Source organism: Dendrobates tinctorius, unplaced genomic scaffold (genome assembly GCF_039654945.1).
Source record: "Dendrobates tinctorius isolate UK_male_01 unplaced genomic scaffold, ASM3965494v1 ptg000046l, whole genome shotgun sequence".
In the NCBI taxonomy this organism is placed as follows: Eukaryota; Metazoa; Chordata; class Amphibia; order Anura; family Dendrobatidae; genus Dendrobates; species Dendrobates tinctorius.
In genome coordinates, this window is record NW_027361714.1 from 32,204,419 (window position 1) to 32,217,452 (window position 13,034).

A 13,034-nucleotide genomic window follows, 5' to 3' on the forward strand; every position below is an offset into this window, starting at 1 on the left:
TCTGATTGCTTGTGCTACACATAGCAGGGATTCAGCTATGTGTAGCAGAAATGATCATCTGCTATGAACACAAGCCACGGTACGGCGCTCATAGCAGATCTGGAATGACAAGCAAGGGGGTGTCCAATAGGCTCCTGGTCGTCTGCCAACCCATTAGTGCCCAGCAATCATGTGACAGGCAAACTATTGGGCAGGGTTAGTGACATCAGAGATTTACAGCAGCATTTAACATGTTAACAACCACGGGTGGATTGCTATCCCACCTGCAGCTGTTAGGGGTACATGACAGCTGATCAAATCAGCTGTAGTGTGCATGAAAAGATGCGGCCTATGCGCCGGAGTCCGTATCAGAGAGGAGGAGGCGACCTATGACATAGGTCATAGGTCATAGAGGTTAGAAAAACATTGTGATTTTCAGAATATCCCTTTAATATATCAAATGTAACAACAATATGAAACAGTTTCCCTTCATTATGTGTATTTCTGAAACAATGCTTTCATAGTGTTTGATGGATTATGAATTCATCAATGAAACCTCATAATCAATATGAATCGTAGTTGTGGTAAAGCATGACAACCGAAGTTTCATCTTTAGTACAGGTATTTCTAAGCTCACTTAACCGACCTGTGAAGTTCTGATATCAGATTTCAAATTAAACGGATTATTAGGTTTTAACAGAGAGACCTTGTACAAATATAATGGCTCATTGTCTGTAACCTCTGTTTTACTAAGGTACAATAGTCCATTTGCTAAGTGAAACAATGGCAATCTGAACCAAAATGAATGATGAAACTTGCTGGCAGTAGTCCCAAATTCATCTGGTATGTTTCTCTGCAGGTCATATGGTGCATGTCCTTAGAATGAATCACAGGTCAGTGTGCGCAAGCCAGTGCTGGAATGAAGTTGCCACATAGGTGACTCATATACAGTCATGACTGAAAGTGTTGGCACCCTTGAAATTGTTCCCGAAAATGAAGTACTTCTGCCACAAAATTATGGCAATTACAGATATTTTGTTTTTCACATTTTTATATAATCTCTCTATATAAAAGTGTATGTATGTATGTGTGTGTGTGTGTATCACCAACCAATCACGAAGCATCTTTCATTTCACCAAAGCTGTTCAAAGGAAGCTGAGCTGTGATTGGTTGCTATGAGCAACAGTTTTCCTTGTAACCAATCGCTAAGCATCTCTCATTTCACCAGAGCTGGTTAAAAGAAGCTGAGCTGTGATTGGTTGCTATGAGCAAATTTTCCCACTTGACAACACATCAGCAGACATTGACATGGTGGGAGAAATCTAGCATCCCTGGGAACATAAGCTCCCAGCTATTGTCTGCCCCCCAGACAGGAGCAGAGAGCACATGACAGAAATGAACCCCCCCATCCCGTGCCTATATACCCATGACACATCCTCTATCTCATAGTCACATCTTCCCTCTTAAAGGGATCATTGGTATGGAAGTCAGAGCAAATCCATCCAGCACTTTAGTTTTGACCCCATGCCTCTCTTAAAGTGATCCCCAGTATGGAAGTTAGGACCGTTCCACTCAGCTCTGTGGTTCTGACCACAGGGTCTCTTAAAGGGATCATTGGTATGGAAGTTAGGGCAAATCCACTCTGTGCTTTGGTACTGACCCCAGGCCTTTCTTAAAGGGATCTCCGGTATGGAAGTCAGGGCAAATCCATGCAGTGCTTTGGTTCCGACCCCAGGCCTCTCTTAAAGGGATCCCCGGTATGGAAGTCAGGGCAATTGCCTTCAAATGCTCTGGTACTGACCCCAGGCTCTCTTAAAGGGATCTCCTGTATGGAATTTAGGGCAAATCCCTCAGCACTCTGATTCTGACCCCAGGGTTCTGTTAAAGGGATCATTGGTATGCAAGTCAGGGCAAATACATTCAGCGCTCTGGTTCTGACCTCAGGCCCCTCTTAAATGGATCCTCGGTATGGAAGTGAGGGCAAATCCACTCTGTGCTTTGGTACTGACCCCAGGCCTCTCTAAAAGAGATCTCCGGTATGGGAGTTAGGGTAAATCCCTCAGCCCTCTGATTCTCATCCCAGGCTTCTATTAAAGGGATCATTGGTATGGAAGTCAGGGCAAATCCACTCAGCGCTCTGGTTCTGACGCCAGGCGTCTCTTAAAGGGATTCCTGGTATGGAAGTTAGGACCGTTCCACTCAGTGCTCTGGTTCTGACCCCAGGCTGACAGGATGATGTTGGATATTAGAGGTAGTAGTCCGGTGGCTCTGGCTGACGGAATGATGTGGGATATTAGGGGGAGTAGTCATGTGGCTCTGGCTGATGGGATGATGTGGGATATTAGGGGTAGTAGTCCAGTGGCTCTGGCTGACGGGATGATATGGGATATTAGAGGTTGTAGCCGGGTGGCTCTGACTGATGGGATGATTTGAGATATTATGGGTAGTAGTCCGGCAGCTGTGACGGGATGATGTGGGATATCAGTGGTAGTCGTCCGGTGGCTCAGGCTGATGGGATGATGTGAGATATTTGGGGTAGTAGTCCGGCGGCTGTGACGGGATGAAGTGGGATATTAGGGGTAGTAGTCCGGTGGCTCTGGCAGACGGGATGATGTGTGATATTAGGGGTAGTAGTCCCGTGGCTCTGGCTGACGGGATGATGTGGGATATTAGGGGTAGTAGTCCGGTGGCTCTGGCTCATGGGATGATGTGGGATATTAGCGGTAATAGTCCAGTGGCTCTGGCTGACGGGATGATGTGTGATATTAGGGGTAGTAGTCCCATGGCTCTGGCTGACGGGATAATGTGGGATATTAGGGGTAGTAGTCCGGTGGCTCTGGCTGATGGAACGATGTGGGATATTATGGGTAGTAGTCTGGTGGCTCTGGCTGACGGGATAATGTGGGATATTAGGGCTAGTAGTCCGGTAGCTCTGGCTGACGGGATGATGTGGGATATTATAGTGAATGTGGCTATGCGGAGTGGGCGGGGCTCCACACTCATTTTTATATATATAGATATAATCGTTATAATTTGTTATAACTAACCGTAGTTAGTTACTATGCCTGGGCAGTGCCAGGCTCTTCAGCTAGTATTATATAAACTAGATTATGGCCCGATGCTATCGCATCGGGAGGATGCGATAGCATCACACCTCTTGCCATGTTAACCCTCAACACACACACTCCTCAACACATACTCCTTTCACCATCTCCACTCACTTTTTCACTCCACATACGACCCCTTCTCTCACTCCGTCTCTCATACTCACGCCGTCATCGCCGCTGCTCCACGATCCCCGACATCTTCTTTCGCCGGCGCCATCCTGGATCCAGACGTTGTCCACGCCGGCGACATGTTCTTGCGGCGACGCCATCTTGAGTATCGTGAAATCCCGCGATAGTCAAGATAGCGTCGCCGGAAGAACATGTCGCCGGCGTGGACGACGTCGGGATCCAAAATGGCGTCGGCGAAATCTCGCGAGTTTTCGCCGACGCCATTTTGGATCCCGACGTCGTCCTCGCCGGCGACATGTTCTTGCGGCGACGCCATCTTGACTATCACGGGATTTCGCCGATCCAAAATGGCGTCGCCGCAAGAACATGTCGCCGGCGTGGACGACATCGGGATCCAAAATGGCGTCAGCGTAATCTCGCGAGATTTCGCCGACGCCATCTTTTTGGATCCCGAGTCGTCCACGCCAGCGACGTGTTCTTGCGGCGACGCCATCTTGAATCTCGCGGGATTTCACGAAATCCAAGATGGCGTCGCCGCAAGAACATGTCGGCGGCCTGGAGAACGTCTGGATCCAGGATCGCGGCGGCGGAGGAAGATGTCGGGGCAGCGACGATGACGGTGTGAGTATGAGAAACGGAGTGAGAGAAAGGAACGTATGTGGAGTGAAAGAGTGAGTGGACGTGAGTGGAGGTGAAAGGTGAGAGGAGTGTGTGTTGAGGCGGTGTGGTGTGTTGAGGGTTAACATGTGCGTGTGTGTGGTGACGTCACCGGTTACAACTGGACGGAAGTTGTTACAACCGGAAGCTGCTTAGGGCATTTATTATTATAGATATGGAATATTAGGTTGCGCACCCTTGGGAATAAATAACTGCACAAATAGCTTCCTATTTTTCTGGAACAATTTCAAGGGTGCCAACACTTTCATCCATGACTGCATAAGAGGATTATTTCCTATTCAGCCTATAATCTTAGGCTACTCCATTATATGTTATATGCCACCAGATAAATTGTATTCCTATTGAGCCCATTTGTAGACTATAGACGACAGATTTCCATAGAGTTATAGATTTTATACGGTGCAGCTTTCAGACTGTAATGATCCTAAGAAAGGAAACGACACAGATTGGAGTTCTGGACATTGTAACACCATAGTATGTTTCTGGAAAAATAACTGTCATTTAGATTATCATTTACATAAGGTGACTTACCTAAGCTGTATGTTGAGCACAAATTTATTCACCACGGCATCCATTTGACGCACAACAGTCTGCTTAGTTCAAGTCAAGAGAGGAAACTTTTGTAGAAAATCATCTTTGTATCCATTGGAGTGGGCTATTGACTGCTTACTTTTTCGTGGAGGCAGTCATGTAATGATATGTCTTCTTTCTCTCCGATCTTGACTTCTAGTGTCAGACGTCTACAAGCATCCAAGCAAACAGAAAGCAAAGTTAACATTTTGCTACAGATACTCATTAACAAAAGTTTACCTTTGTTCTGATCTTTGCCCAGCGGATCAATATAATCGTAGCATTACTCTACAAAATGTTATTGGAAAATGAAAAGGAACATTTCTATGGTGAGTGCAGGGAATGTAGTTGCACCCAGGAATTAAAAACCCATGAAGTTGGGGGACTTTGTTGGAAATTTTGCATTGAGGTCCAAAAGGATCAAGTTGCGCCACTCATTTGTTACCTACATTCATGTAACAGGGTTACTAATTTATTTATGTGCATATCTGTAAAAAATAAGTTAATGAATTACTTGGCTGCTGTTCATTTATTGCTAAACTTGGATTTATAGTGTCATGTATTATTTTATGTGTTTATTTGTATAGCCTCCGTATGTGAGACTCTGTGATACTTATATAATCCTGGTAATGAAATATTGAATTTGAAAAGTTTAGAGACATATTCATATGCTGATATTCCTCAGAAAGAATCATAAGAAAAGTGTGGGAATTTCCTTTCTTTAACATCCCTGCACAAATATGCACAACAATGTCCTTTAGAAAGAGGCAAACAGTCTCTAAACTGCAGTTTCCATTAAATAAAAGCTATATACAGTACATGACTGTGTAGGGTGATCATACACTCTTCAATAGCATGGACTATGCTTCCTCAATGCAAGGGACATAACTGGTACAAAACCAGGCAGCACAGCTGTGCAGCTTTTTCTCAGTCAGGAAAGTGACCTTTAATTTTCCCTCCCATTTGTCCATACGTGTAACATACAGTCTTGTTGCTACAACGGCATATGTTGGTTGCAAGCATAGCAGAAAAAAACTCTTCTCGCCATAATGCCCAGGTGTGAACTCTTCCAGGGGCATTTTGGAGTACACATCACAACTTTTAAACTGCTAGATCTTCAAGATCCAAGTAATTCAAAACAACAAGCTAAACATTAAAAGTAAATAATACATATAGAAACATGCCATTCTCAACAACAGTGCAGTGAAAAAGACCTACTCTATTTCATTTACTACGACTTACGACTCACCAGTTAGTCCAGATTTCATGCTGCAGCGATGCAGGTAACTGCAACCTCCACTAGATGGCAATAGAGTAGAAGGATAGTAACAAGACAGCAATAGAAGACCTGCAGCGCTGCAGTGAAGTTACCATCAGGTGGCAGCAGAATAGTCAAACAAGCTGAGTCAAAACCTAGACCGTCACACAGTACAAAGGGAAAAACAAGCACAAAATCAGTGGCGATCCAAAGGGTCAATACCAGACAAAAGGCAGAAGTTCCAGGGACCAGAGGCAATGTCAAGTCAGAGTCAAGGCTGAGTCAAATACTGGAAAATCCAAAAGTAGTCACGAAACACCAAGACGGTACAGGCAGAGAGGGAGGGCCACCGCTATCTCCATCTGCGCACGTGCTGCCTCCTGTGGCCATTTTCCTGAAGCCTCGGGAAGCAGAGTACTCAATCTGCGCACGCACGGCCTCAGGAAGATGGCCGCCACCACGAGAAACCCGTGATTAACCCCGCTCTGCTGCTCGCCTTAGACACTGGGCTCTGGCGTCACCACACCTGAGGAAGGGACCCTGCTCAGGTGCACGCCATACCGCCCACCACGCCTCAGCATCACCGCACCTCTGCCGCCACCACACCACTGCTGCAATCCCCGTGGACACCAGGCTGTGGCATTGCGCACCGTAGCAGGAAGGGACCCTGCTAAGGTGCACTCCCCACAGCCCACACCGAACATCAGCACCACCGACACCGGACCGGACATTTCCTGAGGAAGAGACCATGCCTCCTGTGACCCTGCTGACCACCGCCAGCTCTCAGGTAAGATATCTTAATTTTGGAAAATAAGACGGACCCCTGTCTTATAAAAACCTTTTTTCTGCTATTTTCACCCCAAAATTTGGGGTGCATCTTATGGTCCGGTGCGTCTTATAGTCCGAAAAATACGGTATATGTTGTCTTTTGATATTGTGTTTACAGATGAGCGAGTATACTCGTTAGGATTCGGTACTCGGCGAGTAATGCGGTACTGGCGGTATTCGAATCCTGGCGAGTATTGCACTACTCGCCTCGCAATATTCGGCACAGCCCGCACAGTCCCTGCACAGCCCAACACAGTCCTGGACAGCCCAGCACAGTCCCGCACAGGCCAGCACAGAACCGCACAGCCCGGTACAGTCTTCGCACAGGCCAGCACAGTCCCGCACAGCCCTGCACAGTCTTCGCACAGCCCGCCACAGTTTTTGCACAGTCCCCGCCCAGCCCAGCACACACAGCCCATTAATTGCATTTCCCATAGACTTACATTAGACTCGCTACTCGTTGCGAGTACCCGCGTATTAGGAGGTACTTGTAACGAGTACAGCGAGTCCGAATACTACACTACTCGCTCATCCCTAATTGTGTTTCTATCTGATTGGTCAAAAAAACATTCTTTTGTTAATGTAAGCCTGTAATATTGACTTGTAAGTTGACAATTTATTCTAACATATTGTGCTCTTATCTGGGATGACTAGTAATACAGGGTCATGGAACAATTATGTCTGATGATATGTTGATCACATATTGTCCAGGCCAGCCAGTTTGTTGACTTGCAAAATAGAGGAGAAAAATCTATACAAGTAGATTACATAATATAACAATGTAAGTTGGTCTTATCACCATTATTCCCCTTTATCTGTGAATACTGAATGAAGGGCAGTTGTTAACTGTAAAAAGAGGTTATATGCCTCTGTAACACAAGACAGATATTCAGCCAAGACATCCAAACATCCAAAGAACCGGAGACTCTCTACAGGACAGCAGCCAAGACAACATGTCTCCATCACTAGGGATGCAGATTGTCATATTACAGGATGCCAGCCTGGGGGATCACAGTCATGGATGGAAGAATGCAGATCTGCTACATTGACTAGCCCCTGAACATTTGGGGTAGTCAAGGTTTGGATCCACCTGTCACCTGAGCCCCATGGATACATTTCTGGTGGCCAAGAATGGGATCCGCCAGTTGCTCAAATCCATGGAGATGTTCGGAAAAAACAGGTTGTGACTCTCTGGTCAACTGGCCATGTACCTCAATGGACTGTCATCTTCCTAAGCTTGTCGTTTTTTCCTCTCTGTGTGCATGCCACAGGTGGGGTAGTCAGCCTTGGAAGCTCTGAGGTAACAGCTGATCTTATCCCAGTGAGTCAGCAGAAGTGTGACATGCTTTAATTTTCAACATCTTGGATGTTTTGCTGGGATTGTTGTATGTATTATATGCCTGTTTTGTGGATCATGTTTTGTAGTTCAAGAAACCATTGCCACAGTTTTAACTTCACCTTGTGTTGTCTGAGTAGTGTTATGCCCACGTTAAAAGGAGAGCGGGCATTCGGTGGGATGATCCCTGGTCCATGCATTTTTTGGCTAGCCGATTAGGGCACCTGCTGACCCCTCATGTCTCCACAGTGTGTGTTTACAAAATAAATATAGGATTATTAATAGAGAGGCATTGTCACGGAGTGACTGACCAGTGTGACATGACCCAATGGTTGGTCGGTCACCAAACGGCAGAACAACACAATGCCAATGGAATAGGGGAGAGGAAGGCCATGACAATAGGGAATCAGGGATGATCACCTCCTAAGCTCCACCCTAATCCTGTCCCTGTTCTCACCTAACACCCTATGCAGGTCCTTCCCCCTGCCGACATCAGTTTACCTCATCCCTATTTGTCACCTAGATCTGCCCTAGCTAGTGCACTGGCCAGCAAGGTGCGTTAGCCTCACCTCTGCAGATAAAACACACAGGGGGAAGTGACAGACACCAAAAGGACAAGGTAGCAAAAATACAACACTTAGCTTGTGCACACTGCTGCTTAACTCCACACCACAGACAGCACAGCAAGAGGACTCCAAACACCAGACTTGGCTGAACACCAGAGAGCTTCTTCTAAAAGGGTTGTTCTCCAAAGAGGAACTATATCACCAACAGTCAGCTGATGCCTCAAGTGACCTTTTAAAGGGTGTGGGAGTGGTCACCAACAACATCAGCTGACCCAGCAGCACTGCAGTAACACTAGCTTGCCAGCGGGGGCAAACTGCATTGGCTGGATATCAAAAATACAGGAGAAAATACGCCAATTTTTATAAAAATTATTTGTTGATGGGTCAATTGATGTCACTTTTCCTGGTGTCTGCCCATTATATTAGCTGTTTTGGCAGCTTTTTAGCTCCCCTGAAAGTGTTGTCTATCAGTTTGATTTTGCTTCCCATTGAATTCAATGGGGTTTGGGTATGTTTGGCAAACAAGTTCGTCGAACATCGGAATGTTTGCATATCCGAGTCGAACCTTGAAAGGATCGCTCATCTCTAGTCGAGACCTTATGCATGGCCCATGACTGACTTAAGCTGTGCCATTATAAAATTTGTATTGTGGGTGGAATTGATCATCAGTCAAGTAGCTATGTTACTATCCTTAATTTTTTCTACCAATAGTAGTCTACGAAACTGATATTTTGGCACCTGAGTGTGACTAATCAGAAAATCACTTTGTGCTGTGGCATGAGGTATCAGGGATCCCAGCACAGAAAGTATACATTGGTCCATCACCCTCCTCATCTTAATTTAAACTTAAATTCAAAGCCGTAATTGCTGTCCCTGACCCTGATACCTAATGCATGAGCCATGGCTGACTGCTGCTGTGCCATTATCAAATTTCTACTGTGGGTCAATTTATGCTACTTTTCCTGGTGTTTGCCCCTAATTTTTGGAAATGTTTGGTCTCCAAGTTGGGTCTCCTTCATATGCGTTGCCTGACTTTTGCAGGGCACCAGGCCTACACCTGTCACTCATCTACCTGTTACTGATCAATGTTTAAGCTAGAAATGCTGGTCCAAGCCCTGTCTCATGTCCTGTCCCATACAATCGTGCTGTGAAATTACACTATTTATGCTCTGGGTCAATTGATGCCACTTTTTCTTGTGTCTGCCCCTAATTTGAGCTGTTTTGGCAGAGTTTTGGCAGACATGAAGGGGTTGTCTATGAGTTTGGTTTTGCCTCATATGTTCGGATATGTTTGTCGACTGTTCCGTGAACTGTTGGGCAAACTGGATGTTGGCCAATCCACACCAAACCTAGGAAAAGTTCGCTCATCTCTACTGATTTATTAACATATGTCCCAAGGATAGGTATAGCGTACTAGACACTTTAAATTAAATAATTACCAAATTATAAGTTGAGGATCCAAGAAAAGCACTTCTGAGCATCCGCGCTGCTTTAGTGATAAGAATTCTTCAGAAATCCATATAAATCTTTCAAGTTCTTTATTATATGTACTACAGAAACTATGCGTTTCGAGGTGACAAACCGCACCTCTTCTTCAGGTTACAGTACAGAGTTGTGATCGGTCTATACAAATGACAGCCTTATATGCTGTGTGGGCGTAACCCCCCGTTGTGAGAGAAGGGCGTCAACCTGCACATGCTGCACATAAAGATATTTGGAAAAGACAAGCAAAGTGACATAAATATATAGAAAAACATATATTCGGGATCGTGATAGTATTGTGTATCCTATTCAGACAATCAATGCAATAATATGGACTTTTATAATTAAATAAAAAGAAATATATAGAACACAAAAAAAAGGGAACAAGAGAGGATAAGAACCAGTTTCATTGTGGTGAGTTTGAGACAAATGTCTGGCGGTTTCACCACTGAGCTATCATGAGTGATGAGCTACCAGTGATGAGGAGTAGTGGAGAGTAATTACTCATTTGATATAACTAGTGAAGATAGAGAGTGCAAAAAGTTTCCTTTCACCAATAGTAGTGATAAATGGGAGTGTATAAAAGGAGCTATATTTGGAGAAATTGTGTATTTTAAACCGATGTTTTTTCCTTTTTTTTTTTTTTTTCTATGTTGTCATTCACATGGCAGATCTATGAAAGAACTAGAAGCATTTTGCCACAATTACCAGTGTGCAAATATGCGAGAGAAAAATATAAAACCAAAGTGTTTAATTTAAAGATGTGTTTTAAAATTATTTAAAAAATTATTTAAAAATAATTTTGTGGGGAAGTTTTTAAATCCCAAAAACCAACTTAATAAAAGGACTGATACGAATTAAAAACAAATGTATTTAAAAATGAGAATTAGCGGTGAACCCAACTATAATATAATTATGTTCACCAGAGAGAGTAGTGCTGAGTGAACTAGAATGACCCAAGGGATCCCTGAGGTATATCCCGGCCAAGAGCGTAGTAGGGAAAAAAAAAAAAACCATTAAGAAATGTATCTCACGTAACATATATTATTTTCTCATAAAACTTCTTCTCAATTCACCAGATAAAATGTGAGGATAATTTAGTACACTTTAAAAAATTTTTACAAATAAATTGATATTTTAAATATACAGAAAAATATGAAAAACATTCCTCAAGGTAAGACTTATATAAAAATATCGCATATTTCATTTAAACCTTTTGGATTAATAGTATCGAGTCGATAAATCCAATAAATTTCTTTTCTACTAAGTTGTAGAAATCTATTCGGAAAATATGCAATATTTTTATATAAGTCTTACCTTGAGGAATGTTTTTCATATTTTTCTGTATATTTAATATATCAATTTATTTGTAAAAATTTTTTAAAGTTTACTAAATTATCCTCACATTTTATCTGGTGAATTGAGAAGAAGTTTTATGAGAAAATAATATATGTTACGTGAGATACATTTCTTAATGGGTTTTTTTTTTTTTTTTTTTCCCCCCCCTACTACGCTCTTGGCCGGGATATACCTCAGGGATCCCTTGGGTCATTCTAGTTCACTCAGCACTACTCTCTCTGGTGGACATAATTATATTATAGTTGGGTTCACCGCTAATTCTCATTTTTAAATACATTTGTTTTTAATTCGTATCAGTCCTTTTATTAAGTTGGTTTTTGGGATTTAAAAACTTCCCCACAAAATTATTTTTAAATAATTTTTTAAATAATTTTAAAACACATCTTTAAATTAAACACTTTGGTTTTATATTTTTCTCTCACATATTTGCACACTGGGAATTGTGGCAAAATGCTTCTAGTTCTTTCATAGATCTGCCATGTGAATGACAACATAGAAAAAAAAAAAAAAAGGAAAAAACATCGGTTTAAAATACACAATTTCTCCAAATATAGCTCCTTTTATACACTCCCATTTATCACTACTATTGGTGAAAGGAAACTTTTTGCACTCTCTATCTTCACTAGTTATATCAAATGAGTAATTACTCTCCACTACTCCTCACCACTGGTAGCTCATCACTCATGATAGCTCAGTGGTGAAACCGCCAGACATTTGTCTCAAACTCACCACAATGAAACTGGTTCTTATCCTCTCTTGTTCCCTTTTTTTTGTGTTCTATATATTTCTTTTTATTTAATTATAAAAGTCCATATTATTGCATTGATTGTCTGAATAGGATACACAATACTATCACGATCCCGAATATATGTTTTTCTATATATTTATGTCACTTTGCTTGTCTTTTCCAAATATCTTTATGTGCAGCATGTGCAGGTTGACGCCCTTCTCTCACAACGGGGGGTTACGCCCACACAGCATATAAGGCTGTCATTTGTATAGACCGATCACAACTCTGTACTGTAACCTGAAGAAGAGGTGCGGTTTGTCACCTCGAAACGCGTAGTTTCTGTAGTACATATAATAAAGAACTTGAAAGATTTATATGGATTTCTGAAGAATTCTTATCACTAAAGCAGCGCGGATGCTCAGAAGTGCTTTTCTTGGATCCTCAACTTATGATACCTAGTAGACGCTGTCCACCTGCACGAGCTCTGCAGCAGCTATATGACTGCAACAAACGTTGAGAGTGGTTGTGTCTGAACACAACCCATAAAGGGTGAGTACTCCAGAGTACTTTTATATTTTAATTGATTTATACCAGGTGAAGCCCTATGTCTGCGCCCCCGCCCTTGTTTTCTCTTATAATTACCAAATTGAAAGCAGCTAGATTTTTTGCTGCCAACAATAAAAGAAATTCTAGCAATATTAAAACATACAAGATATTTTTATTAACATAAATGTGTAAAATCAGTAAAAGCAACAATTAATAGACAGGGCGGGGGAAAAACCTCCTAGTGGGGAAGTGCAAGTAGGCTGGATATATCTACTCTACAGTAACTACAAAAGTAAGGAGTCCTATATACGCCACAATAGATAATAATATTTACAACTCGGTAATAAATAAGCTAGCAATAAATTGCCAGATGATAAAGTACTAGGTGCTGCAGTAAACAATGTTACCATGATATCTAATGGAAAGATTCTGTAACGCTATATATAGAACATGGGCATGGCAATGC

At 42.7% G+C, this 13,034-nt stretch overlaps 1 protein-coding gene across 1 annotated transcript in view; it reads right to left on the bottom strand.

Moving 5' to 3' along the window:
• The window catches only part of ARHGAP18 (Rho GTPase activating protein 18), a 214,712-nt gene extending 210,126 nt beyond the window's left edge, over positions 1 to 4,586 (bottom strand). The window contains exon 1 of the mRNA XM_073575797.1: positions 4,425 to 4,586. Coding sequence (XP_073431898.1) covers positions 4,425 to 4,468 — 44 coding nt within the window. The 5' untranslated portion in view covers positions 4,469 to 4,586. The remainder of the gene's footprint in view (positions 1 to 4,424) is intronic.
• Between the last annotated feature and the right edge of the window lie 8,448 nt (positions 4,587 to 13,034).